The sequence below is a fragment of the Anguilla anguilla genome, chromosome 3 (genome assembly GCF_013347855.1).
Source record: "Anguilla anguilla isolate fAngAng1 chromosome 3, fAngAng1.pri, whole genome shotgun sequence".
Lineage (NCBI taxonomy): Eukaryota > Metazoa > Chordata > Actinopteri > Anguilliformes > Anguillidae > Anguilla > Anguilla anguilla.
In genome coordinates, this window is record NC_049203.1 from 39,620,921 (window position 1) to 39,641,754 (window position 20,834).

The 20,834-nt window shown below is 42.9% G+C and overlaps 1 protein-coding gene across 3 annotated transcripts in view; it reads right to left on the bottom strand.

The window, feature by feature from the left end:
* Positions 1–20,834, bottom strand: part of vps8 (VPS8 subunit of CORVET complex) — a 96,985-nt gene that overhangs the window by 69,864 nt on the left and 6,287 nt on the right. For all 3 annotated transcript variants that reach the window (XM_035410246.1, XM_035410245.1, XM_035410247.1), the window contains 13 exons: positions 20,230–20,383; positions 19,452–19,511; positions 17,090–17,197; positions 16,731–16,811; positions 16,388–16,558; positions 15,606–15,680; positions 13,308–13,343; positions 13,133–13,223; positions 12,246–12,292; positions 11,894–11,983; positions 9,954–10,000; positions 3,861–4,083; positions 1,985–2,074 (listed from right to left, as the gene is read on the bottom strand). In XM_035410246.1, coding sequence (XP_035266137.1) covers positions 1,985–2,074; positions 3,861–4,083; positions 9,954–10,000; positions 11,894–11,983; positions 12,246–12,292; positions 13,133–13,223; positions 13,308–13,343; positions 15,606–15,680; positions 16,388–16,558; positions 16,731–16,811; positions 17,090–17,197; positions 19,452–19,511; positions 20,230–20,383 — 1,273 coding nt within the window. The remainder of the gene's footprint in view (positions 1–1,984; positions 2,075–3,860; positions 4,084–9,953; positions 10,001–11,893; positions 11,984–12,245; positions 12,293–13,132; positions 13,224–13,307; positions 13,344–15,605; positions 15,681–16,387; positions 16,559–16,730; positions 16,812–17,089; positions 17,198–19,451; positions 19,512–20,229; positions 20,384–20,834) is intronic.

Genomic DNA, 20,834 nt, shown 5'->3' on the forward strand with positions numbered 1-20,834 from the left:
AGAATCCCACAGATGCATACGTAAAATGACATCTGCAACAAAACCAAAGGCACAGTATGCCACAATCAGTGGAACATGGTTATTATCTCTGACTGGTCCATCAAGAGCGATTTTGAATCAAAGGCAAATGAAGCACATTCCTTTACTGAATGTGGCCCTCATTGTCTGGCTGACATCAGAGCTCAGCGCAATGCCGGAAAACAACAGACAATCAAGAGTTATCTCTCACTCATGTCAACCAAAAAAAAAGAAAAAGCGTTGCATGAAGAGACACTAACCACTCAATCATTTTCAATTTTAGATCAATTTACACCACGCTCAATAAGTCTGAGAGTTCAGAATATTTTGTGACTCCTTAAAAAAGTAAGAGAGGTAAAAAGCCACCAAGAACTTTGCTATGATATACTGTACAGTGAGCTTCATAAGGTTTGAGACAAAGTGTTTGGGGTTTTTTATTCACGGTGATAAGAATTCTTCAGTCATAAATTTCAGAGGTCTTCCTTGGCCCACCAGGTCTGTTGCGATTACTGAGCTCATCAATGTTCTCTTGTTAGTGATGTTCTAAACAGATTATTTTGATAAGTCCAAGGTTTGGCCACTGTCTCTGACAGTTTTTTTCTTATTTTTCAGTCTTAAAATGGCTCCCTTGACTTTCATTGGCAAAACTCTGGTCCTGATGTTGTCAATGCCAATAACAGACTCCAAAGGTAATCAAAAACCTAAAACACATGTCAATTGTTTGAATACAAATCTAAAAAGCCACATCAAGAAAAAATATTTCTTGTCCAAAACATTATGGAGCTCACAGTATACGTTAACACAAAATTGTCCATGGTAGCCCTCAGGTAGCATTGTTTTTAGACAATTTGTTCCTCCCAAATTGTATTCCACCACTGCAGCGACCTCCTGCAGCAATTAATGCGTCACTTCGCAAATGGCCAGCCAAATGGCAAATGGCAGCATACCGCAACACAGCTCTCATCCATTCTTCTCTTCTCATCCAGCACACACTTATTGCATTCATTGCTGAAGCACCTTGGAATGTTTCTTATTTCACCTTTTTCCCTTTCCAAAGAGAACGCTCTCTTACCAATAAGCAGGTCAGAAGGGCAATGAAACCCACCTAAGAGAATTGTGACGGCAGAGCTGACAAACAGCTCTGCTTGTGGGACGGACTTCCTACTCACATCGAGCCAATCAGCGCTGTTGTTGGATATAGGATCCCAAAACACAAGGAACGTCGATGTTTTTGATCAGGACTGGTGATTTTGTTGTGAGAGCTAGCTCTGAGCTCTTAAAAAAAAATAACTAAGTACTGGAAAAGCCAACAACACCCTTGTGATGAACCTGTGTTTTGAAGTTGTCCATGAACATAAAATGCACTTTTGTATGTCGCTTTGGATAAAGGCGTCTGCCAAATAAATGTAATGTAATGTAATGTCATGTACATCAAAAACAATTTTGTCCAGTAGGCCGGGACTAGCGTTTATAAAATGGTAAAGCTGCTCTTCACTCAATTACTCGCAAGGGAATATTGCAAGTAAATCTTCAGTCGAGCCTCTAGTTTCTGTGAGAAATCTTTACTTTTCACTCACTTTGACAATTTGAGTCTACAAAGCCCCAGGAAGACCCCTTCAGAGATAAAAAAAAAAAGAAAAGAAAAGAAAAACTAAATGGTCAATCACATGTTGAGCCTGAATGCCTTAGCAGGAGATTTCAGAATCGCTAAGGAGAAATAAATGGCCTTCACACAGGTCAATACCATGCAGGCAGAACCCGTGGGTGATCGGGGTGAGAACAATACGCTGGCCCCAGAAAACAAATTGTGTTTCATTTTGTTCACAAGAGAGGGATTAGGAATAAGAACAGCGTGGGCTTCACCTTGAATTACCTTTTAAAGTTCTCCGGTCTCACACATTAAGGAGGCTAACAAAAAGAAACTAGTCAGAGAATGAGAAGGCGAACGAACGAACGGGCGTGGTACCTCCATAGGGCTGATGTAATCGTTCATCCCGCTGTTGAAGACGTAGATCATGGCATCATAGAGCTGGTTCTCCCAACACATCTGCAGCACCTGGACCAAACAAAGCTGTGCTTAGCCTCTGCATAAATCACTAATTACACGGACACATAAGCAATATACTGTACACACACCCCTAAATACACTGACACATATGCAGTATACATACATCTCTAAATACACTGACACACATGCAGTATACATACATCTCTAAATACACTGACACATATGCAGTATATACACATATCTAAATAGACTGACACATGCACAGATCTCTAAATAGACTGACACATATGCCGAATACACACTGACACATGCAGTATCCACACACTACGAATTACATTGACATGCATGCATGCACACTGCACATTAAATGTGCAACATATTGCATAGCGTATACACTGTACTATTAAAAAAACTTTCATACTGGAATCTTTCATACAGGGGTTGTTAAACAATTGTACTTGAACACAAAACGTATTTTTGAGACACCAGCAGAGTTATTCTTCATGAAAGAACAGTAGCAAGCCTTCTATGGTAATAAGCCATTTTTCCAGGGTTTTTGGAAAGTTCAAATCCATTTTAGTTGTGTTCCCCAGCTTGCAATTTCTGTTGTTATGCTTGGTGAGTTCTGTGCTGGCAGAGAAAAGTCATTTAAGTAGTCTTTCAGAACAGCCCACATCTCTGCCACAAAAAAAGGCAAAGGGGCATATTTCTGGTGCAGACACACAATGCAGTATTCTGAACAGGCATTTTCTACTGAATTTGGTTTGAAAACAGGTAAAACTAAGAGGTTGTAATATTATGCAATGGTCTCAACACTGAAGTGTGCACTAAAATAAGATCTTATCGAAAGATCTTCATGAAAATCTTAATGGAAGAAGATGAACGAAGATGTGTGTTCAATTATATACACAGAGAGAGAGAGAAACAGGGTGGAAAAGCAGATGTGTTCTGTTTGTGCTATCCAGCCTGGCATGACGGATCAGTCAGAAACATTTGTGGTACATCACTCTCTACTAACATACATAAAAACACCTATAGTGGGTGGAGCTTGTATACATGGAGGGGGGCTGGGAGAAAGGGGGTGGGTGGATCCTAAGAAACAGGAGGGAGGGGCTTGTTGACTGAGGAGTGAGTGAAGTTCAAATCCACATTAACATTGGCTAAAACTTCCCTCCGATCTCTCATATCACTGCTCATATTATGGTACAATGAATGAGCAGACTGACATAAATACACATTTTGAAAATATTATTTATGAACTCAAAGGTTACGTGCTAGTGGTCATGGAGTGATAGCAAGCATAACTAAAAATCAGTGATAATCAAAATCATGGCACATGTACACATGGAAGTTATAAAATATAATGCTTATTTAATTCACATTTCCTATACTCAAGCTGAAGAGGAAATATAGTCTTCCCTTTAGACTAAAAAGACCATGTATTAAACACATCCCGTGGCTAATTTATTTTTCCAGGGCACTGCCATCACTGAGTCTTATAATAAACTGAATGCGTGTCTTCCATTGTCCTCTTTTTTCACATACTGCAGACAAATATCTTGTGGCACTGTTTAACCTACGGCTGCTTTAGCCATCGGCTAGAGATTCAAACTTGTGCTCAGAACCCCATTGGACGAATGCAACATGGGACAATTGTATAAATTTGGCATCTCATGAAAGAATGAGTAAAAGTACCACGTCACCCCCTTATGGTTGCATTCAACAATGAAATATAGAAGAGGAAGGAAAAAAAGGCCATGCCATGCCAAGCTGAAAAATGTGCAGTGGGGAAAAAACCCCTCGGTCCGCTGACAGTGAGAAGAACAACAGCTACCTGCTGTATGTCCAGGCTGGTGATGTCCATGTGGACCAGGCAGTTCTCCACGCTGTCCATCATGCCGTTGTCCTGGAAGTGACCGAGCAGGTCCCGCATGACGGGCGCGGTCAAGCAGCCGAGACGCTCGCTCAGGATGTAGGGCTCCAGGCTCTCCAGGAACACCCCCCGGGCGACCGAGTTCTCCACCAGACGCCCATAAATCTGATTGAAGAGCAGGTCCCTGCAGAACGACATTACAGAAGCTCATTGACATTTCGACTGTCCCCTGAATATAACACAAATACCTTTGAAGTGAATTTTTATTTGAAAGAAAAATATTATTTTCAGACTACTTGGTCTGCTCTGTGGTGTCAGGAAGGATATTTGGAGTCCTCTACAAGATCAAAATAATGAGCAGTGGACTGTTGACAGCTGGTTCTACTGTTACTGTTTCAGGTGGTACCTGTGAGAAAGCAAGAGAGGGCCTGTTTCTTTAATAGAGTTCTCGAGAGTGGGGAGCACTGTCAAGCCAGAGGACCAAAATTATTATTACACGCAATACAACAGCTTTACAGCTCAAAATCCAACAATATTTCGTGACGCAAGTTCAATATTTTTGTAATCTCCATGTGTTTTTAAATGAAAACTACATCAAATTGGAACAGGTATGCCACAATTCTTATTAACAAATGTAAATGGTCAGATATATACATGACTAAGTTATGTGTAACCCTGTATTTGTGTGGAGAAGAGCTAAAAGAGTTAACTTGCTTTAGTAAATTTACTTAAGTCTCAAGATACTTGTAAAAAAAAAAAATGGTTTGACCACCATTATGAGGGCAGTTTTGAGTTGAATACATCAGTGTGGAATCCTAACTGTTTATTTCAACTGCAAGGGTCAACAGTTATCCTGGCTAAAATGGTCCAGTCACTTAGATCTGCTTAGCATATAAATAGGAAACAGAGGCGAGAGTGGAGTGAAGCGGCTCTAATGGAGAGGAGAGAACGGCAGGCCTCAGCTGGCCTCAGGATGAAGCCAGCAGAGCTTCCATCAGTGCGGGTCATTCGGGGTTAGACAACAAATAACGCTTTCTCCTTACTGCCCTCTCAGAGCGCGCAAAAGCATTCTGACGCAGAGAAATTTAATGGTCCAATATGCTCTACACTCTGTGTGTGTGTGTGTGTGCGGGTGTGCGTGTGTGTGCACACGTGTGTGGGTGTGTGTGCATGTGCGTGTGTGTGTATGTGTGAGAGTGTGTGTGTGTGCGAGTGTGTGCGTGTTTGTGTGTGCTCGTGCGTGTGTGTATGTGTGTAAGTGTGCATGTGCGAGTGTGTGTGTGTATGTATTTATGTGAGTGTGCGAGTGCGCGTGCGTATGTATGTGTGTGTGTGTGTGTGTGTGTGTGTGTGAGAGAGAGAGAGAGAGAGAGACAGAGAGAGTGTGTAATTTTGTGTGAGTGAAGAAATCTTTCTGGAATTTGAGAGAGGAGTGCTTTTACCTGTCAACAATTCATCCAGAAAAAAAAGAGCAAAAATACTCAGAGACAGGCACTACATTAGGTTGGGCTGGGAGTACTTTCTTATTGATCTGAGATCCACTGCAAAGCCATTTGGGAACAATGGAAGAGAAGGCCTCACAGAGATAAATTCAAATCTATTTCCCCAAAGATACTACAGCCACAATAACAAAGCAATAAAAAAAGCAACAATAACAAAGCAGAAAAAAAATCATAGTAGGCAGAGATCAGAGATTATAAAGATATTTCTGTTGGCTAATCGAGACTATGGGGTGTTTAAGTGTTTTTAATGTGCACCAATCAGTAGCATCATACACTGATGAACACAGTAAGAATAATACACAGTCAGCAGTGAAGTTCTGCAGAAGAAATAATAAACTGACGGGAGACCGGGATTGGTTGGCACGCTTTTCACTCTTTGCCATATTTCTCTGGCAAAGATTATGCAGTAATGAAAGGCTAAGGTTGCAGCTATAAATCAATGCATATTAATGTCCAGAAATGTTTTCTAAAATTAGGTGATTAATGATTAAAAGCACATTGTGCACTTTTGCGCACATTACAAGGTTGGTTGCCACAATGTTAAAATGCTATAGTTACAAAGAAAGAAGCAATGGAATAAATAAATATAAAAAATATTAAATGTAATAACAATATAATACAAAACAGAGATGAAATCAAAGAACATTTTTAACCAGTTCATCAGCAGAAATCCCATGTACCTATAGGCCTACAATTTTCTCCTTTTATCTTTCTTTTATCTTTGTCTTTGTGTGTGTGTGTGTGTGTGTGCGTGTGTGGATCAGGCCTTTGGCATATGTGTGCCTGCGCCCATGTGTGTTTTTATGTCTGTGACTGATGGGACAGTAACCACAATATTATGTGTGAAGCCCTCCTCACACAGAGGCACGTGTCAGTCAGCAGTCAGTAATATGCCCTATACTCTTCAGTGGCCACCATGAGAACTTAGCCTGTAGCCCTTACTCTGACCATGCGTAGATGTACACTGAAATCAGCCACACCACATACTCTACACTACCGTATACATCAATATGTTCAGACTCTCTCTCAACTCTTAACAACTGTACTTTTCCAAGCACAAGGTGAAACAAGGGTGTTTTGCTTCAAGAAAGAGCAAGAAGTGCCTCCTTTACTTCAGTGTCATCTGTATATGTTGTTATTAATGATTTGTTAAGAGTTCAAAAATAAGTAGATATTTGCAGTAGAAAGTGTTAATGGCATACTTTTAATTGAAGCTATTATAAAATAACCATGCAAGGGTCCTATCTATGATGCATTGGCAGTTTCTGTCTTTGCGTACATTTGCAGAATCAAAGCTCCTCTGCCTGTATTTTTATTCCAAGATGTGTTGGGAAAGTTTCTGGTCGTGGTGCTCTTTTCCGTGTGGGGAGGGGTGGGTGTGGCTACAGAGCCTTTGGGGTGGGATCAGGTTTCACCAGAATGTCTGTAGGTAGCTACTGCAGTGGCAGAGGTGTAGAAGTACAAACAACATTCCGACAGGGACCGCTCAAAAACCAGAATTAACCTTGGAATTGCTTTTCCCTCATGGAGACAGCTGAAGTTGACCAAGGGGATGCAAAACTATGCAGAGTTGATAAGTTTTCTGTTGGACCTGTAATTGATGTTACCCTCTAGCTATCCATCTAGCTACGCTTGCTGCGCTCAAGGGTGTTTCTTGCCCCCAATGGAGGTGAGCAGGCGCGGTTGAGCATGGAAGAGGTGACTTCTTTGATTGTAAACACAGGACAACAGCAAGGTGACATATCCTGCATAGAATGCCTTTAAAATATGCAAACATGTAACCAGGTCTGTTACAATCAGTACGCACGAGGAGTATATGTCACATTAGTAGGTATCAGTAGGGTGTTCAGCAGAGTATGTGATAAAGTGTAAATAACACATTTTGCAAAATGCAATGTTTCCATGTTCAGATGCAACTGCATAAAAATCTGTTGGGGAAATTTCAGACTGTAACTTAATGCTGTGCAGGTTAGGATGTTTTAAGCAATATTTTCTAACTTCGGATAACCTACAGTATACTTTGGCAGTTTTAAGGGTGGAATAAATGTAATAAACCTTACATTTAAAAAACAGGGTATCAGATTACACTTTTAAGCTGCACTCATTAATCTTCTTGATCCAAGAAGTAATGTTATTTGAAGTGATGTTCGTTTGCATGAAAGTTACCCAGAACCAAATATGTCAGCATAATCGCTAATAATGGACAGAGAAGATAATTGCTATAATAGCTGCCCGGTGGGCGGTGAACATTTGTTTGTTGCTCTGACAACGAAAGACGCTCGGCTACTAATGCTCTCCTGCCTTAATTTGAGCGTGCCCTCACAGACAGACCCTGCCTTCACCTTTACCCGCCCCCTGCTGCGTCTGACTCACCGAGCTCTCAGGACAGGGGCCCAGGAGAACGTTCGGACAGGGAATCAGATTCCAAACAAAGTGCAACAAGTCTCTACATCTAATTACCTACCTGGACAGAGAATCGTAGTGTCAAAACAAAGCACAATGAAGCTCTGAATCTGAACTATCTGCTTGGACAGAGAATCGCAGTGTCAAAACAAAGCACATTGAATCTCTGAATCTGAATTATCTGCTGTCCACTGACACGTGGCTGCTGAGAAGGTCTGTGCTCCAGGCTGCAGAGGCGAGCGGCTCTTTCCGCCTCACAGCATAACGAGAGAGCGTGCTGGGCTCCAGCAAACCAGGACGGCCCTCGAGGGACCTCGTTCGAAAATGAATGCCAAAATGCGGACACCTGGCCTCCCAAGCTCCCAGTGCTGACCGTGTCAGGAGTCCAGCTGGGTGTCACACTATGAAATGTCAGGCAGAGAAACTGGTTTCATCGTATCTTAGTAACGACCCTTCCGGTCAGTCAGATGACTGCATGATGACTGCATGTGTCTGCACCGCTAGTCTTGTACGCGCAATAGGTGCAGCAGCTCAGCAGTGCCATCTATACAGCATCTGCAGTGTTGGATGCATGCTTTAACAGATAACTGCAAATATACAGTGTTGGATGCATGCTACACCAGATTACCATAAATATACAGTATTTACAAACCGGGATGAATACTATACCCAATTACTGTACATACATAACATCTACATCTACTAATGTTGAATGCACGCCATATCAGATTACTGTAAATATACAGTATCTATGGAGTCGGATGCAGGCTATAGCAGACTAGAATAAATATACAGAATTTACAATGTTCTATATCAGAACAGTGTGTTGAATACCAGAGTGCCACACAAACCCCCTAAACTAATAAAGCCGTGCCAGCTGGGGATGGACATCAGGGATGCTGTGACACAGTGGCGTGGAAGCTCACTAATTAAAACAGCTCGTTACGCCTGACCACCCACAGGCCCATCGCCCTTCCTCTCCCATTAGCTGCCCCCACGCTGCCAATCCCCCGTGACAGCTTGAGGCGCGAGGGCCCGCCCCTTTCTCATTAACCCAGAGATGCTGACGGACAACACGCTCCCCGTGAGGGCAGCATCGCCCTTCAGCAGCCCTGCGGGAGGCCCCGGGGCGAGGGCACTTGCGATCACGCCCAGCGGTTAAAGGGCGTCCGGGGGGGGGCGAGCATCGCAGCCGGCTGTGGGCCCATGCATGTTTTATGAGGACAGAACACGGGGGTCCGCCATCTTGCGCAAGCCTGCAGTTCTCTGCCTTTTAAAGCAATCACTTCAAACACTTCCATCTGAAAGAAAAGCCTGACGGTCCTCCTCTGGTTAGATAGTATGGGAAAGAACATAATTCCTATGGACAGTACAAATTCATATCTTTAAGAGCTTTGCTGAAGACAAACTCGAAAATTCACGTCACACCTCAAAGAGCACTGTTTAGTCAGGCTGCCTCGCTGGTCCTGACATTTAAATGCTGCTGAACAACAACGGATCTTCCACATCCAGGGACATACCAAAATAGTGCCCAAGACAGGAAGGAGCTCAACACATCCATCATGTGACAGTTGACTGTCCAGAATAATAGGAGGGCTAGAAATGCACATTCTAAACAATTCTTTACAGAAAGAGGTATTATTGGACTCTAGTGTGCCACGATTAATACAGTCTGCCACACTGATGCTTCCATCTTTACACTGCAGTTGCTTTAAACTTGGGAGTTATTGAAGTCGTGTTTCTCTCAGTCCCACAGATATTACATTAGAGATAAAGTCACTAACGGTATGCGTGGGGTGACTGAGCACTGAGGCTCCCTGCGCTTTTAGGCAAAAAGACCGGAAGGTTCCAGGGCCCTGGTGAAGGGAAGTACAGGAGATTGGGAAATGGCAGGTCCCTGTCTGGAGGACCACTTTATTTTTATTTCCTGTCTGTATCAAAGATTTGTATACACGGTGAAGCCACTCCAGACACCCATACCACCAACCCCCCCATTTTGTGTGGTGGCCTTAACTGAATGAACGCTCAATGTTGAAGTTGCAAATAAGATTCAGGGAGGGGGGGGGGGGGGGGGGGGGGGTCTGGAGTTGGCTTGAGGGTGTTCAGGGGAGCTGGGGAGCCCTTCTAAGTGGGTTTGAATTTCACTTACGTCCTCTGCAGCAGCAAACAGTAATCCACCATGACAGGAACCATGTCCTGCAGGGAAGAAAGGGGAGGGGGAGGGACATTAGCAGCGCACTGCAGGGTGTTCTGCTGTAGCCCGGGCCTCTCAAAAAAGACCTTCAACTGTCAGTCAGCCGCTCGCACCGAGAACCCAGCCTACGCCCACCGCTTAATTTAAAATACTGCTGAAGAGTAATGACTCCACCGACTCCACCAACCTCATCCGATTTAAATTATGAGTATACTTATAGGAAGCGTATTGACTTAATAATGTGCGCACACATAGGAGACCATTATTCCTGATTTTCATTCCTTTGAAAAGCAGATCACCAATCATCAAATGCAAATTAACACAGGCTCAATTTACCATTGAGCTCCTGAAACTAGTGGCCAATAGCTGTGCATTACATCAGAAATTCTAATTAAATACGGATATTAAATACTTGAATTATATAATTGTATATTGTATTATAATTTAATTGTATATGGGCAGCAATTCCAAGCTGGTTGGACATCATGAAATAGGATATTTAAAAAGCCAGTGTTGTTTCAATGTCATTTAAAGACCATGAAATATCTTTAAAGCACTGTTCAGCAGTATCACTACAGGTCACTTGGTAATGTAATAGCACTACCTGAGAACATCTACAATCGTCTCACACAAAGCAATCTGTGATTTTCACAGCAATTGTCTATAAGAATCCCGAGTGAGAAAACCTACAATTTTTGAGCGAACCCAGATAGCATATGATAATTCTAATCCGAATTCTACAGATTTCAGGGATATTTAAATGCCTTGTTATTGGAGAAAAGTAAGCAGAACAAGACCAGGTTAAAACCCAGTATGTGGCTGGACCTAACACACGTGATCCGGCCGACCAATGGTGTAACTTCATCACTCACTCAGTCACTCGGCTCAGTCAGTCACAGACATTTGCGTTTGTAGGGCTGGCCCCGCTGTTGCGGTCCAGCCAAAAACAAACATATGCTAAATGAGGGGAGTGATATTTCGACTAATGCAGACATCACCTTTCACCTTTTGCAAGTGAAGAGGATAGTGAGGAAGGACAAGTAAATTCTCTATAAAAAGCTAACATTGGCCACTGATGTGAGGAAGGTCTTTGTGAGCAGACTTCTTATACTGCAGTATCTTTACACCCTTATCACACACTCAATGCTTAATTATGTTTCTTCTCACATGCTTAATATTTAAATATTTTTAATTGTATTGTGCCTTTCTGTCTTGTTTTATGTTTAATTGTCTAAATGTTTCTCCTTGCCCAAATGCTGTGTAGTGTTTAAATAATTGCCTGTCAGAAAAGCATCTAACCTTTAACTTTAACATAATGTTAAAACAGCTGAATACCACTGTAAATTGATAATGAGCTGTTGAGAGAGGTGAACTACAGAGCTAATAATACTCCACTGAGTGCTGTTGACTTTCAGATGTGCTATGGTAATTATTACATAACCGGACATCCTCTTACAATACTGATGCGATCAGGATAGAGCTGTGTTCGACAGAAGGAGCAGCTGTGACAGATGACCGCGGTCTCACCTAAAAAAATCATAACTCTTGTAGTATACAGAAGGTATACATGTCTGCTATATTGTATGGGTTCATCCTGTATCCTGCTCCACAGAGTCAGTCCCATGAGGGTGTGTATACTGCACCTGGGCAGACTGCTGAGCCGTACAGGAACAGTATCTGTTATTTTACCCAAAGCTGATTGGCACCACTTCACAATTTCTGTAAAAAGCCTCCAATTGATTCGTTACACAGCCTGATGTAAAAATTTGCAGGCCTACAACATGAAATTTGATAGGCCAGTTCAACACAAATGTGTTCTAACGAGGGCAAGAATCAAAGTGACCTAACCGGACCCAACCTGACCTGACCCGTTGTGCAGACAGACGCTGAAGTACCTGGAAGTGCTGTTCCATCACTTGGATCTTCCCCTGCTCAGGGCACTTCTTCAGAGAACGGTCGGCATACTGAAACAGAATCTCCACCATCTGCACCCAGCAAATAAAACAACAGATTCAGCCAACAAATACTGAATTCAGACAGAGTACATAAACACTGGAATTCAGACAGAAAACAAACACGGATTGCAGGGTGACAGGTAAATATACAATTCAGACAGACCAAAAAAAAAACACAGAAACAAAAGCTTTAAACAGTATTCAGAAAGAGCGACAATGCCACTCGTAGCACATAATGTGGGATGAGGCTCTATTTGTCCAGTCCCAATCTTCACATTGTTATTTCCCTCACCTTGTCAGCCACCACTCCTTTCCTCTTAGCAGGGTCTCCAAACAGCCCTAAAGGGAAAACACAAATATGTAGACAAGTACAAAAACAAGCCCATACGTCAAGCCGTGGAAACGTACAGAGTACACTGACAGATCCTGTTACCACGGGCTGGTCTGTGTGTGGCATGTTTTAGTATGGGCAAGCCCTCAGTCTGTGCATACTGTAAGACAAGAGTATATATGATCAAGTCCACAGGCTATGTGTGCCTCATTTCTCAGTGCATACTTACTGTAAAGGTCCTGGATCATTGTGTGCTAGCCTGTCGTGTGTATGGTTAGGATCTCAGTCTGTGTGGTAAATGCTGTGTCAGTGTAGTCCACAGCTTGTGTGTGTCTGTGTGTAAGTGCTAAATGTGCATACGTAAATCCACAGTCTTCATGCGCAATTTCAGAGTGTAATGCACATGGTCTTTCACAGAGTCCTCGGTCTGCGTGCGTAGGCCCTCAGACTCTGTGAAAGTCCTCAGTGTGCACAGGGCAGGCTTTCTTTTGTCAAATAGAGTGTCAAGCAGACACTAAATTGCACGGTTGCCGAAACGCAAACAATGCAGTGCCAGAGCGTCTTGAACTGCTGGCATCCATCTCTGTGCCTTCCCCTGATACCAGGCAGTGAAATCACAGTGACGATGAAATCACGCAGACAGTGAAATCATACCGACGGCGAGATCACACCCACAGTGAAATCGCACAGACAGAGAAATCACACAGACAGTGAAATCATACCGACGGTGAGATCACACTGACAGTGAAATCGCACAGACAGAGAAATCACACAGACAGTGAAATCATACCGACGGTGAGATCACACACACAGTGAAATCGCACAGACATAAAGGAAATGAGACATACCAACCACAGCCTTTGCAGTGCCCTCATGAAAAGACCAGGCTAGAGACAGCGCCTCCACAAATCTCTCCTGCTTCAACAGGCAATCCACCCTCTGCAATGTGGGCACACAGCAAGGTGAAGACGTGCCTCAGAACAGCGCGTGATTCACAACACACTCCGCAGACACAGCACTTACCTCTCGCCAGTTTCTTAGTGTCATTATGTGGACAGACTGTCGGGAAGAAAAAGAAAAAAACATGGATTTTACAAACATGTGACTGCTCTGCTTATTTTTCTCCCTCAAGCTCTCACATACACAGAAATACACAAACACACACGCACAGACACACACACACACACACACAGGTGCACACGCACACACACACACATGTGCATGCACACACACGCACACACACACAGGCGCGTGCACACACACAGGCACACGCACACAGGGAAAATAATGGAAAATGGAAACTGCCAAAAGGAATATAAGGATCCCATACCCTTCAGAACAGCTGGCATTAAACGTTAATATTGCTGAGGGTCTTTAATCGCACTGACCAATGTTAATGCATTCTACAGTGCAGTCTCACCTGTGCCACACGCTGCATCACATTACAATTCCTCCGGGTGTCTATGAGATCTGGCTGACTTTGCTGGTGGGAGTTGACAGTTCTGACAAAGCATTCTAGTGAATATACATAATATCCTCGGGTCTGCTGGCCTGGCAGATTTGTGTTAAGGCATGTCATGAGGTGTTGCTTAAGTTAGCAGCTGGCTAATTTCCATGAGAAATGAGAAAAGTTTACTTTTGCAAGGTTAATGAGCCACATTAATTTCCATTGCAAGGGACTATAGGTCCTTACACCTGTTTCACTACATATTCACAGCCTGGAATGTCCAAATACAAATCGAATACAGCATGCAGGACCTGTTATCCGGTGTGCAAGGGGGCTTTACAGTTTCCTTGCAACTAAAATGCCTATGTAGGAAAATGGGCAAATAAATTATTCAAATTGTACTGATTAACATAAGAGTCACCATGTTCCCAAATGTCCAAGCACGCAAATGTTAAAGCACCATGCTTCTTACTGCTTTTACTGCAGTCCAAATTGGTAGCCTGCAATCCCGCATAATGACACAACTCTGTAGTCGCTCTTTTTGAATATATAACAGTAATTAGCCGTAATTTAATTATGAGAGACCAATCATAATTACTTTTCCGCCCAAACAAAAGGTGACTGCATTAACAGAATTATACAGGAAGACTGTTACAATGAAAGAAGCAGTCTTTCAGTGGGCAAGCTTATGTTACAATATTTACTTCGTGGAGGTTGTAAAGATGAAAGGTATTGAGCACGAACAGTGTGGATGCACAACACAGTGTCATTTCATAACCGCACAACAGGTTTAGGTAATTAAGGGGCGTCCTTGAAAGAAGGTTTTCACGGCCAAACACGACAAGCAAAACACTGACTCATAGGTGTTATTTTTTGTCGTAGATTTTCAGAGACGTAGATTATGTGCCAGAAAAATTGCACACACGCCAGTGATTTCAGAGGGCACTGCAACCAAGAACTTTTATTTTCAAAGAAAATTTCTTTGTGCAACAGTGATGCTTGTCACTTGTGAAACTTGCATTGTTTATATTAGTGTGGCAAAATGTGAAAAAAGCTGCAAAACTGAATAAGAAATATGAAAGAAATATGACTGATCAGGATACATGAATGCTGGTTCCAAGGAACAATTATTGTTATTAGTTTGTTATTATTCAATAATTAAAGAAATATATGACATACAGTACTGTGCATGACTGGTAAGAGTCCCATTTTCTCTGCATCTTGCAATAATCTTTTGAACTCCAGTTTTGGAAACTCCTGTTTTTTTTCAATTATTTTCCTTTGACTCTCACTTTGCTTATGCAGTTGAATTATCTTATATCTAATCTCATCAGAAATATGCCTTTTCGCCATTTTAGATGCACATGACAAAGAAAGCTGCAGGGCAGCTAAGGTGTGTTTGAGTAGTTGTCTGTTAGGATGTCACTTTTGAAGGCAAACGTCATTTACTAAACTTTTGTTGGCAGGACACAGCTGAAACTTGTTTGTTGAGTGAATACTTGGAATACGTAAAGTGGTATAAAGTTGCACAAAAGAAAGAGAGGACAAATACTGATATATCTAATATTACATGTAGTAGTAATATCAGATAGGTTTGTAAGTTTCCTTGTTGGCTGACACTGAAAAACAATTATTGCACTGAAAGGCTGTTTGACTGGAAAACAAAAGGAGGATCTCTGACTTTTGCACAGTACTGTATTTTGTGTGTCAAATGGGACATTTGATTAAAATTATTTTAATGAAAAAAAGACTTTTACTCTGTCCAAAGTTCTGTTAAATAATTAAGTGTCGTATGAAGAAACACTCACACAACACCGTATGAATTTAAGCCATTCGTACATTTAAGATGGAAGATTGCCGCTGCATGCTTTTACCTTAGTTCCCAAATAGACAATCTGACCTCCATAGCTGCAGACAGACTGGTAGCACGCCTTCTCCCCCACTAATGCCTAGAAAAGAGCCAAGAAAAGGACTGCAATTACCCATTTCTGACCACAGAGAGAAGAGCTTCAGCGCTAGCATGGCAACAGATCTGGTTGAGATAACAGGGAGCAGACTGGGTAAAATGGCCCTGTTCCGTTAGCCCATTTACCCACCCTGCTAATGGAACAGCGTTAAGCCTCCAGAAGAAGAAATCAGGGAGCTCATCTGGTGTTTTCTCTGCAGAAAATGCAGTGTTTACTGTGCTTTAGTGACCTTCATCGCTGTGAAATTGAAGCCAGGGAATCAGACACATCTTCCGTAATGGAAGTCAGCCCCGGGGAGAAAGGAGAGAGCGAGAGAGCGAGCGTGTGTGTGAGACGAGAGAGAGAGAGAGACAAAAAAGAAAGAGAGACAGAACGAGAGATCCCTCCTTACAGGGGTCGGGACCCTTTGTACAATCTTCAAAGCCTGCGGCCAAATCAAACACAAGGCTGAAGGAACCGAACCACGGTAGTCCAGTAGCCACTTCACACTGCACACTTTACCTCTTAAGATTTTGATGTGATGTCATTGATAAAACAAATGTTTCCTTTGCATAGATATTACACTTTTTAACTCAATAATAAATAAATAAAAATCCCCCCCCCCCCCCCCCACCCCCACCCCCACCCATGTTAGATATGACAACATTTTTGTATTCATTGACAGGCAATGTCAGTTACTGGAGTCTTACCAGGGCCTGGCTGACATTGCCCCCGGTGGCCAAAGACTTGAAGTGGCTGCTGTTGTAGACCAGCTGCACCTCCGCCATGTCCAGGCTCTCCAGCTCCTCCTGACTGGCCCGGTCCACAACATGGAGCTTCTCCCCACTGTCCATCAGAACCAGGGTCCGTGAGTTTATCCACTGCACAGAAAGGAGCGCATGCTCATGGTTATTCACACACAGCAGATAAAATATACATTTTTATTATTTTATTGGAACAAAACAAAACAACCGTATCACAAATGAAATGTAAAAAATTGGTCAAAATGTCAGTCGTTTCCATCACCATGCTCAGACAGGGAGCTGAACTCACGGTCAGGCTGATGATGTCACAGTTGAGGTGCAGCTGTCTCTGTTTGATGACATGGATAGCACCCGACTCCTCCTTCTTTACCTGAAGACACAAAGAGAAAATCATGAGAGCATCACAACGGCACCAGCGACCAAAATTTACATTTGATCAGATTTTGTCAATTAACTTATTATTTAATATATAGATATAATAAAAATGTTCATACTGGACATTCCCATCTATGGTCAAAAATAATGCATGCCGTACAAACATCTTCTAATCACTATTTACGTTATTTATGTATACATGACAGGAGGTCTTTCTCCAGGCTGTGATTGGACCTGGAAAGTGCAAATAATCATGCAGAGGTTGTGTCATACCAACAGGAAGTGAACAGCGTCCCCTCTGCAGAAGGCCAGCATGGGATTCACAGCTTTATGCACCGCCACAAACTGCCAAGCAAGCTGTGGAACGCTGGCTGGATCAGTCTGCACAAAACAGCACATCATACAGTACACCTCAGTATACCTCAGTGTACCTAGTGTCATATCCCTGTGCAGTATTAGCAGGGGCAACTTTGCACTGGTTTGGTGCTGAATTAGGTTTGGAGAGCTATTTAAAGTGGCATAAAGTCGTGAAAATGACGTGCTAATGTAATTACAGATAGGTGACGGCACTTTCACCCCTTTAAGTGTGTAAAACTCATCAGGTACCTGCACACACACACGCACGAGTGCACACACACACATGCACGCACACACACACACACACGCACGCAAAGATACCGAATGCTGTTTATGCAATAACAAGCACACGCACCTGCTCAACACCATAAGCTCATACGTTCATGGGTTTCTATGTTCGTATGTCATATGCACCTGCTCAACACCATTAAGTCCCCGTGTTCACACACTTCTAAAGAAGGCAAGTTCAATCTCGCGACGCAGCGCTCTGCGCTCCGGCTCCCACCACCCTGCAGACCTCTCTGAGCAGTGAACGACTCAGTTCAGCACACGGCCAACTCAGATTAATTAAGACTAACACTTAAGGAGAAAGAAACCCTCCAATGATCAATGGCGGCTCTGTAAACAAGGATGCGGTGGCCCCTTTTGGGAATGTTTACAAAGAGAGGTATTAAAAGGCACAAATAACGGCAGGTCTTGCACAGACAGCACACCCTCTTGCTTCCGGGCTAGCAGAGTATTAGCTACAATTTAAGAAAACAATAAATGAAAACAGCTCCATATGATCATTTACATCAGTGGCTCTCAACATCAGTCCCAGGGGCCCACTGTGTATGCTGGTTTTCGTCAAAGCCAATCGATTACAATTATTGAAACGAAATTATAACTTTTAGTACTATAACTGTAGTTAAAAACATTTTAGCACAATACAGCTTTGGTTTGTTGCCATTTGCTATCAGTAAACTCCACTGAATTGACACAGAAGTCTTCAGGTTTCCACTCTCAGCAAATAGGACCCAACTGATTTCACCTGTCAGTTTGTAACTGAATAAATTAAAAATGGAACCTCTTTCAATTGGCCCCACAGAGTATATTCAGCACGAAAATGAAAGCGGAAGTTGGTCTGACTGAAGGGAGTTCATGGGAGGTGACTATGGGAAATGTATTTTTAGGGCACACATACAGATATTTCTGGCATAATGTGGCTTTAAGAGGGTAAAGATCATAAACGTGTCTAATTAACAATTAGCAGCTGTTTACAATTCAAAGATTATGGCTGGAACAAAAAACCAGCACAAACAGGGGTTTGAGACACATTGATTTACATCATCATTAGCTGCTATTAAAAATGAGTTCCGCTGCGTGGATGGTTACAGAACAGCATTCGAGGGCACATGAGGCAGCTTTGGTTACCGTTAAAAATCTGACAGTATCTGTAAGGTTTGCATTTGAAACAGCGTATCTGCTGTTTTAAACGCATTTGCATTTTATATTTGCGTCACACCCTGATTGCTCAAGGTGTTTCATTAAGAAGAAACAGACAGCCTCGTCTGTCCGGCCTCATCCTCGTGAATAAACGGGGGTTCTTTAAGACGATGTAACCCAACGTGGACAGTGACCTCTACGACGCAGGGATTAATTAACCGAGTGAATTGGACGCGTGGCTGGTAAGCCCGCAGGCTACGTTAAATTCGCTCAGTCTTCAGACGAACGGGCGGCTAGAAAATGACCTTCGGGCCCACACTCGCCTACTCTCTCGCATCTTAGATACACAGTCGTGCCTCAAGCAGGTGACACATGAACCCCACTAGTGAGACAAGCATGAACCCGCCATTTTGCAACTCTCTCGAAATGTCGACAGTGGCAGTCCAACGATGTGCCAGTGAGCAAATAGTGCTGTGACTGTACTGTATACTTAGTACACTTAGTGAATGTCCTCATACGCTAACGTTGCTGGTAAAAAGCCCCCTATAGACATGCAGTAAATCCAGGTGTGCGTGCATGCCATGCGCAGGGCTGCGGTCAGAGCAGCACGGGGCATTCCGCCCTCATGAATAACCACGAACAGAAGGGCTCTGGGCCTGCAGCGGAACAATCATTGGCAACAAATTTAACCAGCGACTGCTCTCGATTTTTAATACCAATTAAAGCAGACAGCCTATTACGGGCGGGTTTCAAAATAATCGCTTTTGTAGTCGCAGAGTAACACATCATTTAAAATGCTTCATTTGTGCAGTGGAACACTAAGGGGACTTAGTGAACCGTCAGGAATACTCACCTTGCCATAAGGAAACGTCATCCACACTTTGAGAGACGGTTTCAACCCGATCACTAAAATCTAAAAGACAAAATCAGTTTCAAATCTCACCGCATTACGATGCTCCCCAAAACAGGATTTTTAAATGAAGGGTCAATCTACCCTAACAATGAAATTCTAATATAGTCTGTCAAATCTAAGTTGAGTACCCCTCAGTACCGTATTGTCTGTACATACAGTATCAGAACAAAGTCAATACAGTGCTGTATTCACAACAGAAAACACAGAGAAGACAGACAGCACTGGCTTTGAAACACTAGTACATTGTGCTGTCTGTATTATATGTTGTTATACGAAGTGGTCTGGGTACCCCAAAGCAAACAATCATAAATGAAAAGTCCACTTGAGAGCCGAATGAGCGAAGGGTAGTGGAACACCAAAGACAATCTGCAATCAAAAGGGCAGGTAACGGTGCTTGTATTGATGGCGTCGCTGACTTCACTTGATTAAAAGCACTTTGAGCCTAAAATGCTTTGAAGTTCTCTTTGTTTTCTGTGGCTCAATTGATCTGGCAATGGCAAGAGGTAAATGCAAAAGTATTGACTGGTGAATTGATGGACCGGCTAGACGGATGAACTGATGGATACAGGGATAGACAGATGAGCAGACAGACAGAGAGACAGTCAGAGAGGATTATCTGACAGCTGAATTTGTGGATAATGAGAGGATGGAGACGCAGGATGTACGGATGGACAGACGGACGGACGGACGGACGGGCACGCGGACAGGGAGGCCGCACCTTGGTGAGGGAAGCCATGGCCAGCAGGGAGTACTGAGTGATGGGGTGGTCCTTCAGCTCTGGGCTGGAGTGCAGGGGCTCCACGCAGCACACCTCCCCCTTCGAGCCACTAAAGAGACAGCGGGTATCGCACGACCGCACACCCATAACCCTCCTGTGAGAGAGAGAGAGAGAGAGAGAGAGAGAGACAGAGACACAGAGAGAGAGAGAGACAGACAGACAGAGAGAGAGAGAGAGAGAGACAGACAGACAGAGAGACAGAGAGAGAGAGAGAGACAGACAGACAGAGAGACAGAGAGAGAGAGAGAGAGCTGGTTACGAGGAGGCCTCTCGGCTGTAGTACATGCTGTTTTAGACCAGTCTATAGTAATATTTATGTTGAACACCTTATACACTGGTCTAAAACAGCATAGAGCAGTATCAGTTCAGTCAAACCACCCAAAAATGAAAACACTGCAGGTCATGTTCTGACCAGCATACATTATATTCGGAAGGAATAAACTTGGCTGTAAAAAATGAAAATAATTTGTTGAAAGACCACAAAGTCTACGAATGATTCAGATTGAAATTACATTTCATATATATATATATATTTTTTTTTTTTT